This window comes from Cibotium barometz, chromosome 17 (assembly GCF_041138505.1).
Source record: "Cibotium barometz isolate CiBa-2024 chromosome 17, ASM4113850v1, whole genome shotgun sequence".
NCBI classification, from domain to species: Eukaryota; Viridiplantae; Streptophyta; class Polypodiopsida; order Cyatheales; family Cibotiaceae; genus Cibotium; species Cibotium barometz.
In genome coordinates this window covers 36,942,763-36,962,565 of record NC_141062.1, presented here as the reverse complement: position 1 = coordinate 36,962,565, position 19,803 = coordinate 36,942,763, and the positions used below count along the sequence as shown (strand labels likewise).

General features: G+C 37.3%; 1 protein-coding gene across 2 annotated transcripts; it reads right to left on the bottom strand.

Annotated features, from left to right (window-relative positions):
* Positions 1-3,738: 3,738 nt before the first annotated feature.
* On the bottom strand, positions 3,739-18,530 carry LOC147629954 (uncharacterized). 2 transcript variants are annotated; one of them, XM_086811493.1, is made up of 12 exons: positions 18,253-18,530; positions 17,903-18,177; positions 12,547-12,669; positions 12,381-12,447; positions 12,158-12,279; positions 6,356-6,574; positions 6,183-6,275; positions 5,527-5,934; positions 5,312-5,424; positions 4,773-4,893; positions 4,428-4,664; positions 3,739-4,321 (listed from the first exon to the last, which is right to left on the bottom strand). In XM_086811493.1, exons 2-12 carry the CDS (start codon positions 18,050-18,052, stop codon positions 4,193-4,195), a joined length of 1,782 nt encoding a protein of 593 aa, XP_086667619.1. In that variant the 5' UTR covers positions 18,053-18,177; positions 18,253-18,530; the 3' UTR covers positions 3,739-4,192. The 2 variants fall into 2 exon arrangements, with proteins under 2 accessions (XP_086667619.1, XP_086667620.1); XM_086811494.1 differs by lacking the exon at positions 12,381-12,447 and having other exon boundaries at positions 18,253-18,492.
* Positions 18,531-19,803: the final 1,273 nt, after the last annotated feature.

Sequence of the window (19,803 nt, the reverse complement as noted above, 5' to 3'; positions counted from 1 at the left end):
CATCTTCTTGCTTCCATCATAGCAAGAGTGAGTACACTCTTTACATCGCATTGTCTATGGAGCTCTCCGGTGTGAACGGAGTGAGGATGCAGATGATCGGCTAGCCACCCACAAGAGGAAGTTGCAAATTATCGCCACATGCGACTCTTTGGCAAAATTCCCAACGACAAGTTAATCGGTGGAAGACAAGGTGAGTGCTTCTAATTAACACATTTGGCTCCCGCTACCAGGGAATAGCCTTAGGGCTTAGCCTCAATTCCATCCTTTCCAAACATGGATACACCTAATATTGCCATTGTTGATTAAGAGGTCACACTTTGAAAAACAATGGTATTGGAGAATTGGAAGTGATTTTGAAGGATTTTGATTATATTTTTATGTTGTTCACATGTTGTTTTACATGCTTTTTTATTTGGGTTAATTTGGATTTCATTAGAGTAGAGAATTTGCAAGAAAAAGAGCATTTAGGAAGAGGGTTCATGCTTGAAAAGAGAGTGTTATGGCTCACCCTAACCCCGCTTGAAACATATCTAACAAGAGATTACCTGGTGAACCGCAACTATCGTGAGGATCTTTCCAATGGCTGAGCTTGTATCCCTTGAGGTCTCCAAGCTCTACAACTCTGTGAGAAGCAATTCCACCGTGCTTTATGCCATGAGCGTTGTCACACCGCCGCGTTGCACTACAGGTACTTGTCCCTCCTCTCACCGTGCTTTATGCCATGAGCGTTGTCACACCGCCGTGTTGCACTACAGGTACTTGTCCCTCCTCTCACCTCACTTCACTCACACACACTCACTAGCATACATTAGGGAGAGAGATTAGCAAGAGCAAGACTCAATTGCACAATGGGAGAGTATGTTGTATTATGAGAGATATTCACTTATATACATGGCCATAAGTGTTCACACTCACTTAAATTGTGGTCGGCCATGCACTTTAGGCTCATAAGAGGCCTAATTCTATTACAATGACTACTTTCATAAGATATCCATGAAGTACATCACTTAGGACTTCATCCTAACTTGCTACTACCGCATGCTGGAATCGATCACCTAGCCCTAATGCAACAATGGCTAGAGCTATCTCATCTCTTTGTTTACAGAATCTTTTATCTTTCCCTTCTAATTGTGGACATTTCTCTTTTCTACTTACTATCCCCTAAAGCCCATCTTTGATGAGAATAAACTTGAATTTTACTTGTTGCCATGTATAGAAAATTGAGTTTTACTTGCCATGTATGGAAACTTGAGTTTTACTTACCATCATGTATTTTTGGAAATCTTCACCATTAAATTTATCTGCTACTACGAGTGAATTTGACATGGTTTCCTTATGGGGATGGGAAGGTCTTTATAATGGGGTTACCTAAAGCCGGTGTCTATGCCTTACACCTCTTAATTCACATCTTTTTCATGGGAAACTAAAGATAATGGGCAATGGGTAATGCGTCGATTAGAGAAAAAACGATGGAAAAAGCCAAGGGATGGCTCCCCAACAACGGCGCCAAAAATGTTATGGCTCACCCTAACCCCCCTTGAAACATATCCAACAAGAGATTACATGGTGAACCACAACTGTCGTGAGGATCTTTCCAATGGCCAAGCTCATAACCCTTGAGGTATCCAAGCTCTACAACTTCTTAAGAAGCAATTCCACCACACCTCTCGCCGCCGCAAGCGTTGTCACAACACCGCATTGCACTACAGATCCTTGTCCCTCCTCTCACCTCACCTCACTCACACACACTCACTAGCATGCATTAGGGAGAGAGATTAGCAAGAGGATTAGCAAGAGCAAAACTCAATTGCACAATGGGAGAGTATGTTGTATTATGAGAGATACACTTATATACATGGCCATAAGTATTCACACTAACTTAAATTGTGGCCCGACTGGGCACTTTAGGCTCATAAGAGGCCTAATGCTATTACAATGCTACTCTCATAATATATCCATGAAGTACATTGCTTAGGACTTCATCCTAACTTTCTACCACACGCTCTTGAAGCGGGAATCGTCATAAATACTCCGTCACACCATTACGGGCGCCCGTCCAAGTTGTAGCTTTGGACACTATTGCTTCATATCTTGAATGTATGACCCTTTGGTGTATCTATCGTGACTCCTTCATGTAAGATAATGGCGGTAGATCTTGTTAACCCTAGGAATGGGTTAACAGAGAGAAATCTCTAATTTTTTGCATTAATCTGGTGTTTTTTGTTTATTTTAGTTGCATAAACTTGTGTAGCAAGTGCATAAGGTCATTAGGAATGAAAAACATTGCACAAACCTCCATAATTCACTTAAATTTTGTTAATTAGTTCTTAATTTCTATTTTTTTTATTAGTAGGTAATTAGTAAACTTGAAAAATTTCAAAAAACACACATAATTGGACTCAATTTGTGAGATGGGGATTGATTAGAAGTGATTAGACTGTCAAAGGGACTAGTCATAGTCCAATTTTATCATCAAATCATCACTTCAAACCCTAGTCTATGCACATTAGGCATAAATCAATCTCTTGAAGCCCCAATTTTTCTCTTCAAATTAAGGAAATTAGAGACTAAAAAAGAGTGATGAGATTGACTAATCACACATAGGCTTTAGCAATCTAGTTGCTATATTCGCTAATTCTTCTTAATGGGCTAGTTTTTTCTATTAAGAGAGTGATTAGTGAATTAAAAGTGACTAAACAATAAAAAAAAGAGAGCTAAAAGTGTCTCTTTAAGTGCAAATGATGATTCTTTGATAAACTATTGGCGATTTGGAGTATTTCTACAAATCAATACTTCATTTTAACTCAAAAATCAATCAAAACTCATGGATTTGAGCTTCATTAAGCTCATTTTTGTGTTGTAAAATTAAATACTTAATTAATCCTATATTTTTAATTAATGAACTTACAAATGAGTACTTAAAGCCTTAGCAATTCCGTGAGGAATTTGATGATATGTTTATTTGCATGCATTGATCAATCTACTAAGATTAATTAGAGCCCAAATATTGCAACACTTTTTCATCGAGCCATTGTTTGCATCTTAGCTAATGCTTTAGGCTTAAAGTACAAAGATTGGTTCTCAAACACCAACTTGAGACAATGAAGTGCACTCAAACTTGTATGCAATATTACATGTTATTGTTTGTTATAGATGTCAAGTACATTAGATTTGAAGCAAGAAGCAACTAAAAAAAGTCCACACCTTATTTCAAGTACTATGGTAGATTGGATAAGGTCCTAAAGCGACCTTTCTCTTAAGTCTAACTAAGTAGGTTTCTTACTCCATTCTATTATAATAATTTAATAAGCTAAGATCCACCTCCAACAAAAGAGATCGGTAGCAGCATTGACGGGCTGAGGGGATGCATAGATTGAGATACCACTTTGAGGATGTGTACTTGATGACGCATGTGGGCATTGGCTAATATCACATTAGCATCTAACCATAGCATCAATCAATGTACCTGATGGCATCAAAGGTGCTTAGGACATTCATAACTATGAGAGGACAAAGTGCTACAATAGCCAGTTTGCATTGTAGTTAATGCAATTAGCCCGAGCCTTGTTATGAGCAATGGTAATGATTCGATTTTGATTGATGCCTGAAAGGCAAAATCCAAGATTTCTGGGTATTACGAAATCATTTAGTCTACAGAATTTTTAAGTAATATCCACAACTGCTAGTATCAAGGACCTCCCCACAAACTGTAAAACCTTAAAGTAGTAAATCAAAAGATAACAGCTCAAACATGTTTTGTAATTAATTGTTAAAAAAAACAAAGAATGGGCCATGACAACCAAATAAACAAAAAGGAACCTGTAAAGTTGGTGAACTTCTAGCGCCTTCTAGGGCGTGTACTGTTAACACTTCACAATCGTGAACACCCATCAAAAGAAGGGCTAGAACTTGTCTGATTCCAAAGGGGCTCTGACCTTCGAGATAATTCGGCCCATCTCATGGTTTGTACAATGTGCTTGCACGCAATGTGTCAGCACTAGATAGTATTAGTTTTAGTCCGATACTGTACAGAGCTATGATAATGCCGCTATACATGAAAACCAATCTCTATCTCTCTCTCCAAAAGTTTCTTCTTGTCTTGACTTACATACAATGCACAAGCAAGCTCCTTTGCATGCCTCAATATCAACAATCCCATAGCTTGAACTCAGATAAAGACCCTCCTTTTCGTTTATTCCCCGACTGATACTGATGGAGAGAAAATGGTGAACGCATAAAAGGCAGAAGTAGTCCCACATGTTAACACAAGTGTCAATCCCCACATCAACACGAAGGCGCCCATCAGCTGCCAATTAGTGTTCTGCAACAATTGTAGAACCCAATTAGATGGTATGCCTATTGGGAGACCTCAAACTTAATAAGTATATACCTAGAGAACACTTCAAGCTAGCAGTAGACACACATGCCTTCACATTATCAGCAATTGAGACACCTAGAATGGCTCCGATAAAAATGTGTGTAGTCGATATGGGAAATTTGGCCCTCGAAGCCATCACGACTGTAGCCAAGGTACAAATTTGGGCACTGAAAGCCCTGGAAGGAGTAAGAAAAGTTAGACGGCCTCCCAGACACCGTACAAGTTTCCATCCCCAAACAGCATAGCCCATACTGACACCAAATCCTCCCAACACACATACCCAGACCTGCAATCACAAAGGGCATCAAACTGAATAGGAGTATAACTGACAAAAGCCTCTGCCAGTGTTGGAAAAGAAACTTATCCCTAAAATCAAATTGAGATTGTCGCTTACATCTAGGTTCCATATGGCAAGCATGTCCGTTGTTGATTGTGCACTATGGCTCTTGAAAATGTTAAGTATGCCTGCATATGGACCCATTATAGAAGCTACATCGTTGGATCCATGCGCAAGGCTGTTACCCAAAAAATATATATGTACAAGAGGTCAGGCTATGAACATACCTGTACTTCGCAACATACAGAAACAACCTCCAATCCAAGCAAAGAAACATAGATTCATACATGGATTGATGGATATATAGATAGCTAAACAAATAGATACATAGACAGATGGATTGAAAGTTAGATGCATACGTATATACATACACGTGCATGCATTTGTACCTACATATGATTGGATATATAGATAAATACACACACACACATGCATTCATACATATACCCAAGGTGTGGAACTAAGTGCACCACTGTTCGAGAAGGTGCAATCGCGGCATTTAGATTTAAGCTAAAACATAGGGAAGTTTCGTGACAAGATATGCTTGCATTAACAATTTAAATGAACCAATGATGCTCTGATCTTTTCCTACTTACGCAGTCACCGAAGCCGAAACGATAAGCAAAAAACCAAACAAGTCTTCAACTTTTTTGTCAAACTTTTCAGCAAGCGCATGTTGTACAAGCGTTTTCCGACCATACTCAGTCTTCTGCAGATGATGGCAACAGTCAGGTGGGGGAATACTTGTTGTCATCGGCCCTGCACAAGCTCTGTACACAGCACAAGTTTTCAAGAGAAACTTTTAACTCACGTGATCAAATGTCAACTCTCTGCTCTTGCGTAAAACCTTCACAATCTTCTGCCGCATAGTAAGTTTTTTAGCTTGCCGCAACCGCTTGAAAGAGAATCCGTTGGGGGTCCCAGCTAGCAGCTGTCTCAAAGGGATGTTAGTGGGCCCACAGACGGGACTGCATTTGACTACAACTTGAGGACTCTCATCACCTGCTTCCTCTTCATCTCCTTCATAGACTGTATGCAACACTCTCAATTCATTGAATTGCTTCAAGAGCTCTTCCGGTGACAACTCTTTTTGCTCCTCAACAGCACCATTTTCTTGATTTTCAGTATCTTGTGAGACACATTCCGCAGTGTCCATTGGACCCACCGTAGGCCCGACATCAAACCACCCCGCACGTTTTTGAGCCAGTGGCACTAGAAGCTAAACCAGCAAGCAAGTCATAGTTTTTGAACTTTTAAAATTTTTATTTTTCTAAAAGCTCATCAATAAAACCTAATACCATAAAAAGATTAGTGTTTATCCTGTGATTAACCATTGAAACCTCCACTCTAAACATTTTTTTCTTGTCTTGCTAAAACTTAATAACATTAGTTACAACTATACCATGACATAGCCAAAACTTAATAACATCAGTTACAACTATACCGTGACATAGCCAAAGCACATACAGAAGCAAGTAAGACTGTAAAGGCAGCTGATGAGCTTGCAATAACGGTTGCTTTACCCAACGTCATGTCATCTAGGCTTGTCCCGGGTGCACCCTGCAGCACAAGCTTCCAACTTCAACCATTCTCCAAACATGCAGTCCTTGAGTTAAAGTCCATAGAGAGAAGTGGCATACCCTGTAAATGATAAATAAAATGAGAACCGAAACGGTCACCCCGTACAATAATGGCAAGGCCCGTAGAGTCCTCCTTTCTGTTGCATGTGATCTCAGCAGCATGAACTTGATGAAACCAAAGAAAAAGGCAGCCGCTACAAGAGAAATCAACGGCGCCACGACCCATGATAAGAGGATTGCCATCACACCTCCTACACGGAGAACTGAACCTGAATCATGCTATACACAAGAAAGTTTAGTCATTAAATGAACACTAGCATAAGATACTCTAAAAAGCCTACACTATAGCACTAAATCTTTGTAAAATCTGTACAAATATAATGTTACAAATGCAACAAACAAAAACACATTTTGACGAGAGAATGGGGACCATCAGAAAGCAAGAAAGGTAAAAAATTGAACAAAGAGACAAGAGGAAAGACTGGCACATGCATCAGCCTCCAACTGAATAGGCCTACCCTATCAAGGCCTCTGAAAATAGAGGATGCCTTTGGTTGATGGGATGCGAGTGGGCCCCCGAGCCCAAAGGCATAATGCACTATAGCCATGGGAGTAGAGACTGGGGCAGAAACATGCATATTGCTGACTCATTGGAGCAGCAACAAAAGACTTGGGCATGTTCCTCCAGGCTTGGCAGGCGATCTCGAGAAAACCCCAAGCTTTTAGCAAGGCTGCAGGAGATAGCTACTGAGAACCCCCAGCACTTCCCATTTCACATGTTTTTGCCACCTGTGTAATGGATGGTGGGCAGGTGGGGGGAGGAGGGAAAGATGTTGTCCCATCATAGTTGACAAAAAAAGTGTTTGCTACAAATCCAACTCATAGCAAACGTTTGAAACGTTTTTTTGAAGTTTTTTTCACAGCTTTTTTTAAACCTTTTTTAAAAAACGTCTAATCAAGAAAGCGACCACTACACCTGCCAAAAAAAAAAAACCTGCATAGCACTCGATAATGTCACCACCTGTACCTGCTCCTGCACGTGTTGCTTTTTTGCCTGGAATTCGCCCTGCTTCTCATGCCTGGAACTCCTACACCCTATTTGCAAGGTTGATACCTTCAATTTTTGCTAATTTTTTGCCTGCAATCTGAAAATTTCAAATTTTGAAATTTGGGCATTTTTGAGAGGCTGCCCAAATTCTCTGCATCTCTTCACAATGCCTCGCTCTCCAAAGATGCCATGGGGACTCAAATCACTCCTCAAGGCAAATATGGGGGTTCTAGCACAGAAGATGGAAATGTAATTTTTGCGGGTCTCTTATCCGTGTGAAGGCTTTCTTGGCTTTAAAAGGGGAAGGGATTGGACCATGCCCAAACTTTTCACCACTGATTTTACCCTCTCTTCAGCAATGGAGGAGAAAGATGGAAGCAGTGAAAGGAATTCATCTTGTTGATGCCATTACAAGCATGGACACAGAGGATGCCAATCCTACATTGGATACTATGCAAAGCCAAGCAAATATGCCTAGTCGTATGGACACCGGAGTTGGGTCTAGCTCTGCTCCTCGAGCGCAAAGGACATCTTTGCCGGTCGCCCCGGGTGGTGGCCACGGCCTAAATGAAAGAGTACGCAGAGCAGACGCAAAGGGGGCACTAGAATGTGCTGAACAGAGAGAGAGATATGGAGCAAACTATGGAGAATATACTGAAGCAAAACAGTCCCAAGCAAGAGACACTACAAGTCTCATAAGTGAGGGAACAAATATGTACAAGACTGAATGAAAAGTGAGAGGCCAACCCCACCTATTTATAGGTGAGGAGGGCTGGCTGACTGGAGCTCAATAAGCTCGCCGACTGGAGCAGAGGAGCTGGCCGACTGGTAAAATACCAAAAGGGCTGGGAAAAATCCCGAAAAAATATGGAAAAAAGGGGTGGCCAGCCCACAATCAAGGGCCATACAAATGGGACCAAAAAGACACCAGAAATGGGTAGAAACTGGGGATGAATGTACTAACACCCCCTCTCAGCACCAGATGCTGAACATAACTCTGAGAAGCCGAAGAAGTCGTCCTCTGTCAAAGAGGAAAGACGACGAAGGTCGTGGCCTCTCCATTACACAAGACCTACAAGTTCCACCCAATTCAGAGGTGACTCTTATGTGCTTCTACGGACCCATATATGGATGGGGTCCATGGCACCAACTAGTGCACTATATTTTGAGCATGAGCACTTATGTTATGTGCCTCAATGCAGCCTCTCTTTCAGATAGAGGCATTATCCATGCTCAGGGATAGAGACTTTATGTAGATGACAGACCATACACACAAGGAAACATAGCAGGTCTAATTAACAGTAGTCGAGGAAGAAGCGCACAAACCAATTGTGCATTCGTGGAATGTGAAAATGGCTATGAACCAGGATACATAAGTAGAGATGTTCCAAGATATATTCTTGTCAATGCCACTAGATCGTTGCATGCCGGTGATAGGTACCAGGAAAGCTCCACAAGCAATCTCCAAAGCAACTCAGCTACAAAAGTAACAGAGCAAGCTGCGAGGTACACTGTTCTTCTAGAAGAAATCAACCATGAAGGTTGCGTCGTGTTGCTCCAAATATCGGTGCCAAACCCAAATGTAAACACAGTGCCACAGAAATTCCTAGAAGCCTGTAGCTCCAAGAAGATAATACCCTCAAAAGAAAGAGTCCATCTGCTCCAACTCTGTACCAAGAGTAGCCAAATGCTGTATAATAGCATTCTCCTCGAAGGTCGGTATTACCAGATGTAAGAACTCAACTGCCCCCTCTCAAAACTGATGTCGGGACTCCACAGGCCCAACGAAATCCAAATCCCAATCCTTCAATCCCTGGAAGTACCACTGTGTCCCAGGCATGATCACGGAAACACCTGACCACAATCCAAAATCCTCACACAGAGTAAGGAGAAGAGGAACATTCACTGTAGTGGTAACTGAAGCAGTAGTAGCCTTCTCAATAGCATCACACAGCATAGAAGCAGGCTCCTCCATAGAAGGCAAAGGAACCAGCAACACATCCTGGTCACTGGTTGACGAAGAAAGAATCGGAGGTGAAGCAATAGGAGAAAATGTCAGAATACGCAACGGAGATGATGACGAGATCTGGGAACACGAGAGTAAAACGCAATGCAGAAAATAAGAGCACAAGAGAGAGAGAGGTAGAGGCGTGTAACTCTACTCTATATACACAAGAAGATATCGGGAATGATACAATGTGGCAAGGGGGCTGGGGGCCATTTTATATGGCCCCCCTACAGCACTCGGCTTGCTGTAGGGCAGCCGAGAGGGGCATGTCCACCACGACTGGTTATAAACCAGTCGGCCAGCACCAAGAAGGTGTCCACACAGTCGGCCAGCATCAGTACACGCATACAGCTGCAATCGGCTATACAGACAAGGACATCCTGCCACCTCAAGACTGCCTCCCAAGCCACAGAAAAAATAAAAAAAATAGGAAAAAAATACGAGGAGTGAGGAAAAATGAGAAACACCTAATAAGGGCGGGCACACCCACAAAAAAGGCCCTAGTGTCAACATAAAGACAGGAGATAACTTCTAACACCCCCTCTCAGCTCCTGGCTGTGAAACCAACCACAAGGAGCTGGGGTGCCGCCTAAGCAAATCCTGAGATAGCGACTTCGTGAAGAGGTCCACCGTACTGTCCTCCGTCGAACAGAACTCTAGCAAGATGTCATCAGCAACGATCTGTTCACGAACAAAGTGCCTCAAGATGACCATGGGTTCCTCCAGTGGAAGCCCAATCCTGCAATGCAACCTCTGCATCCTCACCACCTCACTAGCAGCATCACAAGCAACCCGATACTCTGCCTCTGTCGTCGACAAGGCAAAAGATGACTGCCTCTTACTGCTCCATAAAACTACTCCTGGGCCTAAAGTAGATCTCCTCGTGTCCGGATCTCCTCCCCAAACTGAGTCACTCCAACCGTGAAGTCGGACTCCATCAAACAATTCCCCTCCTGTACAAAAGAGTCCATGATCCTTTGCATGCCGCAGAAACCACAAGATACGCAATCCTGCCTCCCAAAGAGTCATCTGCAACCATGAGCTCAACTGCCTCATCAGGAGTCCAATCTGGTGTCCATCAACCAGATCAATGAACCATTCTGCTTCTGAGTCAAAGAGGCATTACGCTACTCACAAGGATCAACACCAGTTACGGTGCAAAGCCAAGTCCTGGAAACCTGCTGAAGACCACGCAAGGCCTTCTGAAACCTGTCAACCACCCCCTCTGAATCCGGAACCACAAAGCCTGGAGTATGCACCTCCTTCTGCAAGTAATCAACTACTACCTGCCTGGCTTTCCGAAAGGTCCCCGTGGAAAGAACATCCTCATCTACAGGAGTTTCTTTGTCCCGAATACTGCGAGACATCAGAGCAAAAGTTACCTATTCAGTTTCCTCTGACTGACGAACACAAGAACCACCAAGATCAGTACTGGAAAGTTCCTGCCAACTGCTGCCTTCTACTGGCAAGCTATCCACCATCTGGTCCCGGAAAGCCTACACCTGCAGCGTATCCACACTTAAGTGGCCATTACCAGACTGCCACTCATCACAAACCTGAGGACTTGGGGGAGAGAGTGCTGAAAGCTTGTAAACTCCATTCTCCACTCCGCCTTCCCAAACCACCTGGCCTGTTGCTTTGTCTCGGAGAGCAACAAAATGCTCATCAAACAACACCCGTACGCCAGTCTTGCAAACCTGATGCACTGACAACAACAGATGAAAACCAAGTGACGGAACATACAACACCTGGGAGGAATGCTTCTCCCCTCTACCATCGGAAACTATCTCCATCCTGCCCTCACTGTGAACTGGGATAGTGGATGTATCCCCAGTAAGAATGTGACCAGAATACTTGCAGAGATCCTGTAAATCTGAACGGGAAGGAGTCATGTGCCTGGAAGCACCACTGTCTAGAATCCACTCCCGAGTATCCGTTGCGGAGAATCCTCCAACCTCCTCCCTGCCTGAAGAAAAAGAAACATCGGTGTCCATCACCTCCAGGTACACAAAAGCCAGAGTCTTCATGATTGCTGCTGAGGAATCTTCACCCTCTCGGTCTTCCGCTTGGGACACTGTCTCCAATAGCGGCCTTTCTCGCCACAATCATTACAAGTCCTCTTCTCTGCCTTTAGTTTCTCGCCGTCAGTAACGGACTTCTTCTCAGAAGACTGCTACGATGAAGCCTTCCCTTTGCCCGTGTTACGGCCTTTCGACCGTTGGCCAGGAAGAAGGCAATAAGGGCAATTAGCCGCATTGGATACAAGTGGGAGGGCCCCTCTTATGAGTTCTTACGCACAACCCAATTGAGGACAAAGAAAGAGCATGTGGAACTATAGATGGAGCCATTGAAAGGGCATTGGGTTAAATATCGCTGCACTATATCTTATGCGATGGCTGGTCAAACATTAGAAAGAGGAATGTGAACAACATTTTGGTGTCCTCTTGCAAGGGCACCCATGCTTGTGCTAGCCGCCCACCACCACCTCTAGCCTATCTCAAGATCCAAACTAGTCACCTCATGCTATATGTCCTCCACTCGCCGGCAAGAGCATTTAAACTAGCTAAACGGTGTGAAATATCACAATGAGGATCCCAAACTCATGAGCGGATCGTTATCAAACCATGAGATGGTTTAATACACAAGCACAATGATGTAAACAACAGCTATGGTGAAGATGCGTACAATGAGCATGCCCATACACAAAAATAGTGTGAAAACCATGCATTAGATGTAGAATATTGAAGCCACCACCATAGCTAAGATTGACAACCACCTGCTGATACATGATCCAAGCAATCCTCACCTTGCTCCAGTAGATTGCATCAAAACCTTGTGTTGTTAGTGCTATTCCAATTATTGCCCCTTGGATAGACAAAGACGAGGTCACGGGCATTTCCATATAGGTCGATAGAGCAAGCCAGATTGCTGTCAGCAAAGCAACCAAAAAACCAGCCATGAAGCAATTCTTGAAGGTCTCTGTTAAAATTGCATATAGAAGTATTGGACATGTATGCTTTGATATGTACTTGCAGCAATCATAGCAATCATGAAGCCCCACATCAGAAGATCTTTATCAGGCCTTTCTTTAAATAACTGTTATACAGAAAGAAAAGGATTAAGGAAATGGCATCTTAATGATCTCAACAAAGAACTGGATTTGAGTTAATGATGTGATGAGAGTGGGCTTCTTACACATGATTCCATGGCGTCAATGTGGCGGTTGCCTAGAAGAGTCACCCCAAGAATCTCCATGATAAGAGCTAGCACCACTGATTGCCTCAAAGTGAGAACCCCTGATCCAACGGATGCACCAAACTGCAATAGAAGCAAAACAGCCCAAAATTATTTTACTAAATGATTAGTGATAAGATAGACTGTAAATGCCCAAAAAAAATGGATAACAGGATGAGATAATTGCAAAAATTACCAAACCAACAGGAATGAGGGGGAGAAAGCCCAAAATAATTAAGGAAAAAAAAACCCATTTCGGGCTGTACAATGAATAATCATCCCTCAATTAGGTCAATGAATTAAGATTTTAAACTTTAAGGTTCAGTATAATTTTAAAATCACAAAGGGTTTGAAAAAAAGCCAGTCACCAAGCTTGATCAAAAAAGATTAAACATACCTTCATAAACCTGGAATGTATCCAGCCTTACAAATTGAGAGAATGAATGCATATACTTAACGACAAACAAACACAAGCAAGAAAAACACTACAAAAAAGTTTTCCACTGAGTACAAAGACATTTACAAGAACCCCCCCCCCCAAAAAAAAAAAAAAAGACTAGTCTACAAAAAATAAGAGACCCCAACACACACACACACACACACACACATATATATATATATATATGTACATATATCTATATCTATATGTACGTATACATATATGTACATATATATGTATACGTACATATATATATGTACATATATCTATATCTATATGTACGTATACATATATATGTATACGTACATATAGATATAGATATATGTAGGTATATATATGTATATATATATATATATACATATACATATATATATATATATATATATATATATATATACATATATATATATATATGTATATGTACCTATATATACATATATATATATATGTATATGTACCTATAGGTACATATATATATATATATATATATATATATATATATATATATATATATATATATATATATATATGTATGTATATGTATATGTATATGTATATGTACATATATATCTATATATATAGATATATGTACATATATGTATACATATATGTACATATATCTATATATATAGATATATATATATAGATATATGTACATATATGTATACATATATGTACATATATCTATATATACATATATATATATATATATATGTATATGTACATATACATATATATATATATATATACATATATATATATATATGTATATGTACATATACATATATATCTATATATATAGATATATGTACATATACATGTATATGTACATATATATGTATATGTACATATACATATATATGTATATGTACATATACATATACATATATATATATATATATATGTATATGTACATATGTACATATATATATGTATATGTACATATGTACATACATATGTATATATATGTACATATACATATACATATATATATATATATATATATATATATATATATGTATATGTATATGTACATATGTACATATATATATGTATATGTACATATGTACATACATATGTATATATATGTACATATACATATACATATACATATACATATATATATATATATATATATATATATATATATATGTATATGTACATATGTACATATATATATGTATATGTACATATGTACATACATATGTACATATATGTATATGTATATATGTATATGTACATGTACATATACATATGTATATGTACATATGTACATATGTATATATATATGTACATATGTACATATGCACATGTACATATGTACATATGCACATGTACATATGTACATATGCACATGTACATGTACATATGCACATGTACATATATATATGTATATGTACATATGTACATATATATATATATATATATATGTATATGAATATGTATATGTATATGTACATATGTACATAATATGTATATGTACATATACATATATATATATATATATATGTACATATATATATATATGTACATATGTATATGTACATATATATATGTACATATGTATATGTACATATATATATATATGTACATATTGTATATGTACATACATATATGTATATATGTACATACATATATGTATGTACATATTGTATATGTACATACATATATATATGTACATATACATATGTACATATATATATGTATGTACATATATATATGTATGTACATATGTATGTACATATACATATGTATGTACATATGTATGTACATATATATGTACATACATATATGTATGTACATATACATATGTACATACATATATGTATGTACATATATATGTATGTACATATATATGTATGTACATATATATATGTACATACATATATATGTACATATATATGTACATATATATATGTATGTACATACATATATATGTACATATATATATGTACATACATATGTATGTACATATATATATGTACATACATATATATATGTATATATATATGTATGTACATATACATATATATATGTACATACATATGTATGTACATATATATATGTACATACATATATATATGTATATATATATGTATGTACATATATATATGTATGTTATATGTACATATATATATGTACATATATATATGTACATACATATTATATATATGTACATATATATACATATATATATGTACATACATATATATGTACATATATATATGTACATACATATATATATGTACATACATATATATGTACATATATATGTACATATATATATGTACATACATATATATGTACATATATATTATATATGTACATATATATGTATGTACATATATATATGTATGTACATATATATACATATATATATGTACATACATATATATGTACATATATATATGTACATACATATATATATGTATGTACATATATATACATATATATATGTACATACATATATATGTACATATATATATGTACATACATATATATATGTACATACATATATATGTACATACATAATATGTATGTACATATATATGTATGTACATATATATATGTATGTACATATATATATGTACATATATATGTATGTACATATATATATGTATATATATGTACATACATATATATATGTACATATATATGTATGTACATATGTACATATATATATATGTACATACATATATATATGTACATACATATATGTATGTACATATATATGTACATATATATATGTACATACATATTATATATGTACATATATATATGTACATATTTAATATGTATGTACATATATATATGTACATACATATTAAATATGTACATATATATATGTACATATATAATATGTATGTACATATATATATGTACATACATATATATATGTACATACATATGTATGTACATATATATGTACATACATATATGTATGTACATATATATGTACATATATATATATATGTATGTACATATGTACATACATATATATGTACATATATATGTACATACATATGTATGTACATATGTATGTACATACATATATGTATGTACATATATATGTACATACATATGTATGTACATATATATATGTACATATATATATGTACATATATATATGTACATACATATATATGTACATACATATATGTATGTACATATATATATGTACATATATATGTACATACATATATATATGTACATATATATATGTACATATATATGTACATACATATATGTATGTACATATATATATGTACATATATATGTACATACATATATGTATGTACATATATATGTACATATATATGTACATACATATATATATGTACATATATATGTACATACATATATATATGTACATATATATATATATGTACATATACATATGTGCATATATGTATATGTACATATATATATGTACATATACATATATATATGTACATATATATATGTACATATACATATATGCACATATGTATATGTACATATACATATATATATATGTACATATACATATGTGCATATACATATATGCACATATACATATATATGTATATGTACATATATATATGTACATATACATATATATATATGTACATATACATATGTGCATATATGTATATGCACATATGTATATGTACATATTATATATGTACATATACATATATATATATGTACATATACATATGTGCATATATGTATATGCACATATGTATATGTACATATATATATATGTATATGTACATATATATATGTACATATACATATATGCACATATGTATATGTACATATACATACATATGTACATATGTATGTATATGTACATATATATATATATATATATATATATATATATATATATATATATATGTACATATACATACATATGTACATATGTACATATGTATGTATATGTACATATACATACATATGTACATATGTATATATATGTACATATACATATATATACATATACATATATACACACATATATATATATATCTAGATATATGTACATATATACCCCCACAGAGAGAAAGAGAGGGGTGTTTGCAATGATGTGAAAACTAAATTCTTTCAAATAAATAGCGACAAAGAGGGAGGAGAGAGACTAATGGGAATGAATTTATTGTATAAAAAATGTGCCGTGCACATACACATAGATATAAAAAAAGATTTCCATTTAAAAGGCAGCAATCCAAACAAAAAACAAAAGCTATATATTCATAAAACACAAGGCCAACAATAAGCTTGCGTAACTTATTGGTGAAGTGCATGAAATTGAACATATTGGTGAGGCCTCAAATCCCATTCTCCTCACCATTGTAAGAAAAGTGGGTGCCTTTCCCACTAATTGATTAATAAAACAAAAAGGAGCCATTGAGAGCCAAAATAGTGAGGGAAAAAAACACCCCAAAAATCTGGATGAGATAAATGCGAAAAAAGAATACCAAACCACAGCAATAACTGAATGGGATAAATGCCAAAAAAAAAACCTCCAAAATTCAAAGGAAAAAGAAATCTTAAATGTGGAAAAAAAATATAATGAGTGTGCACAAAAAACACAACACTGGACGAGATAAATGCAAAATAAAAAAACCACGCAAACAAGAATGACAAGGACAAATATCCCCAAAAATGCATAACTGAATCCCAAAAATGAAAAAATCATATAGTAAATGCCCCTTCCAAATGTTACAGATGTGAAAAGAAAAAAGAAAAAATAAAAAAAGACACACACAAAGAGTAATTAGGTGAACAAAAATGAGGAGAAATACAAAACACAAATCCAAAAAGAAAGAAATGTAGTAAGATAGATGCCTTAATCAAATGCATGATCCAAAAGAAGAGGGTGTGTTTTCTTACTGAGGTAGGAATATCATTGGCTCCAGCCATGAAAGCAAGAGCAAATGACACAAAGCCTCCAGCTATCGTGATCCATCGGTATGTGGAGGCCCAATGCCTGGGCAGCCCTGGCGGGGGAGCAAAAGGATTAGCGGGTATGCTTTCCGCCATAGCCAAATCATCAACACGGGAAGCTCTCTGCACAGCACCAGGTCAGGTGATGACCTCCATAACAAAAAAGAAGCCTCCTCGATCTCTGCAGCTGCAGCACAAGTAAGCAAATGTTCCTCGTTTCCCTGCACACGTAAAGTGTTGAGTATTTTTGAAGCGCAGAAGCTTAGCTATGGCGTAGATATGAAGAGAAGCTTTACCTTTTTCCCCAAAGCAACCGAATATTTTCTCCGTTTCTTTGTGATGCAAACCCTAAAACTTCATCAGCTCCGCGGCCATCGAAACCCCATCAGACTCAAACCCTAATATCTTCATCTTATCAGGAGCATCGCCATGGCGGCTCTTTCTGATCGAATCCTACGGGACACTCCCGTGTGCGCACAGTTTTCTCTGCAGAGGCCCACCCTAACAGCGTGCGCGTCGACCCGCCGACGACGACCATTGACATGGACTCATTTGTTTGTGTTGGCATGCATTTGAAAAAGATTGCAAGGATAATCGTTTAATTAGAATCCTCTCTCTTCTTCTCTCTCCTCTCGTGTGTCTTTCTCACTCTCTCAACTAATCCCATCTCATAAGAGGGTTCACACACACAACTAATCCCATCTCAAAAGAGGGGTTCACACAGACAAGTAAGAAATACCGAAGCAACTTAACGTCATGGGGCTCTCTAGCAACACCCCATAAGCCCCTTCCACTCTTTCAAGCGAGTTGACAGTGTACATGCTCGAGCAAAACACGTGGTTAAAAGGGTAGGTCTCCAAACTTGAAGATCGAGTAGCCTCTTGGAGAACAAAACGAGGCCGACACCTAAGACCCAAGAAATCATCACCAAGGTGATGCAGATCGCGGATGGAACTGACCCCCCAACTCTAAAGCAAAAAATAATACAGAACTCGCTAAAGTTCACAATGAAGAAAAGTAGGCAATCTTTTGTGAGGGCACTACTCTCTTTGAAGAATTCCGCAAACCAAAACCAAATATCTCAATGCAATGCATGGCTTTATAGCTCCACTAAGTGTCTAGTAGGATCTTTCTTAGAGTACTTTCCTTTGTTCATCGGACCATGAATTTGGCTTAGGGCCTCCATGGTCTTCATGTTTTGTATTTTACTCCTAGATTTTTTTTTAAAGCTAGAAAATTATGTACAACTTGGCAGCTTCGTACAAGGAGTGCCTATGTCCATCTTAAAAACAAAAGTAGAACACCATGTAGATTTGGATGCAAACACAAAAAGGAGAACTAATGAGGCTACTAGCTTTCCAAAACAAATGTGGACAAAAACTCAACTAATAAAGGAGTGGGCTTCATTTTGATTAGGCCTTCTCCCTCTTCATTAGCTGTGTGCAAGTATGTCCAACAAATTAAATAATACCTTGAATATGTTGAGCTTGAAGGTGTTATTGACCACACTAATCATGGAGGTGCAAGAGACCTTTTCTTGGCTTTTGTGGTAGCATTTTTTATTGAGATGTCCTTGGCAAACTTGTATTCTTGTGCTAGATTAAAAATGGACTAGAATCATTGTTTTTAAAACTCGCAATGTTGCAGCTTTAAGAGTGCTCCATAATGCATGTACTGGTGGAGGGAAATCATAAATGTCTCCCATCAAGATTTCTTTCGAAGACAAAGGGTAGTTATGGGCTAGTTGAATGAGGTTATGCATGAATCTTAAGAGATCCCTACTTGCAATATGTGGGAGGCCTTCAATTTCTCTATGGCAGCTAAAGCCTAGAGCTAGTGCCATTTGG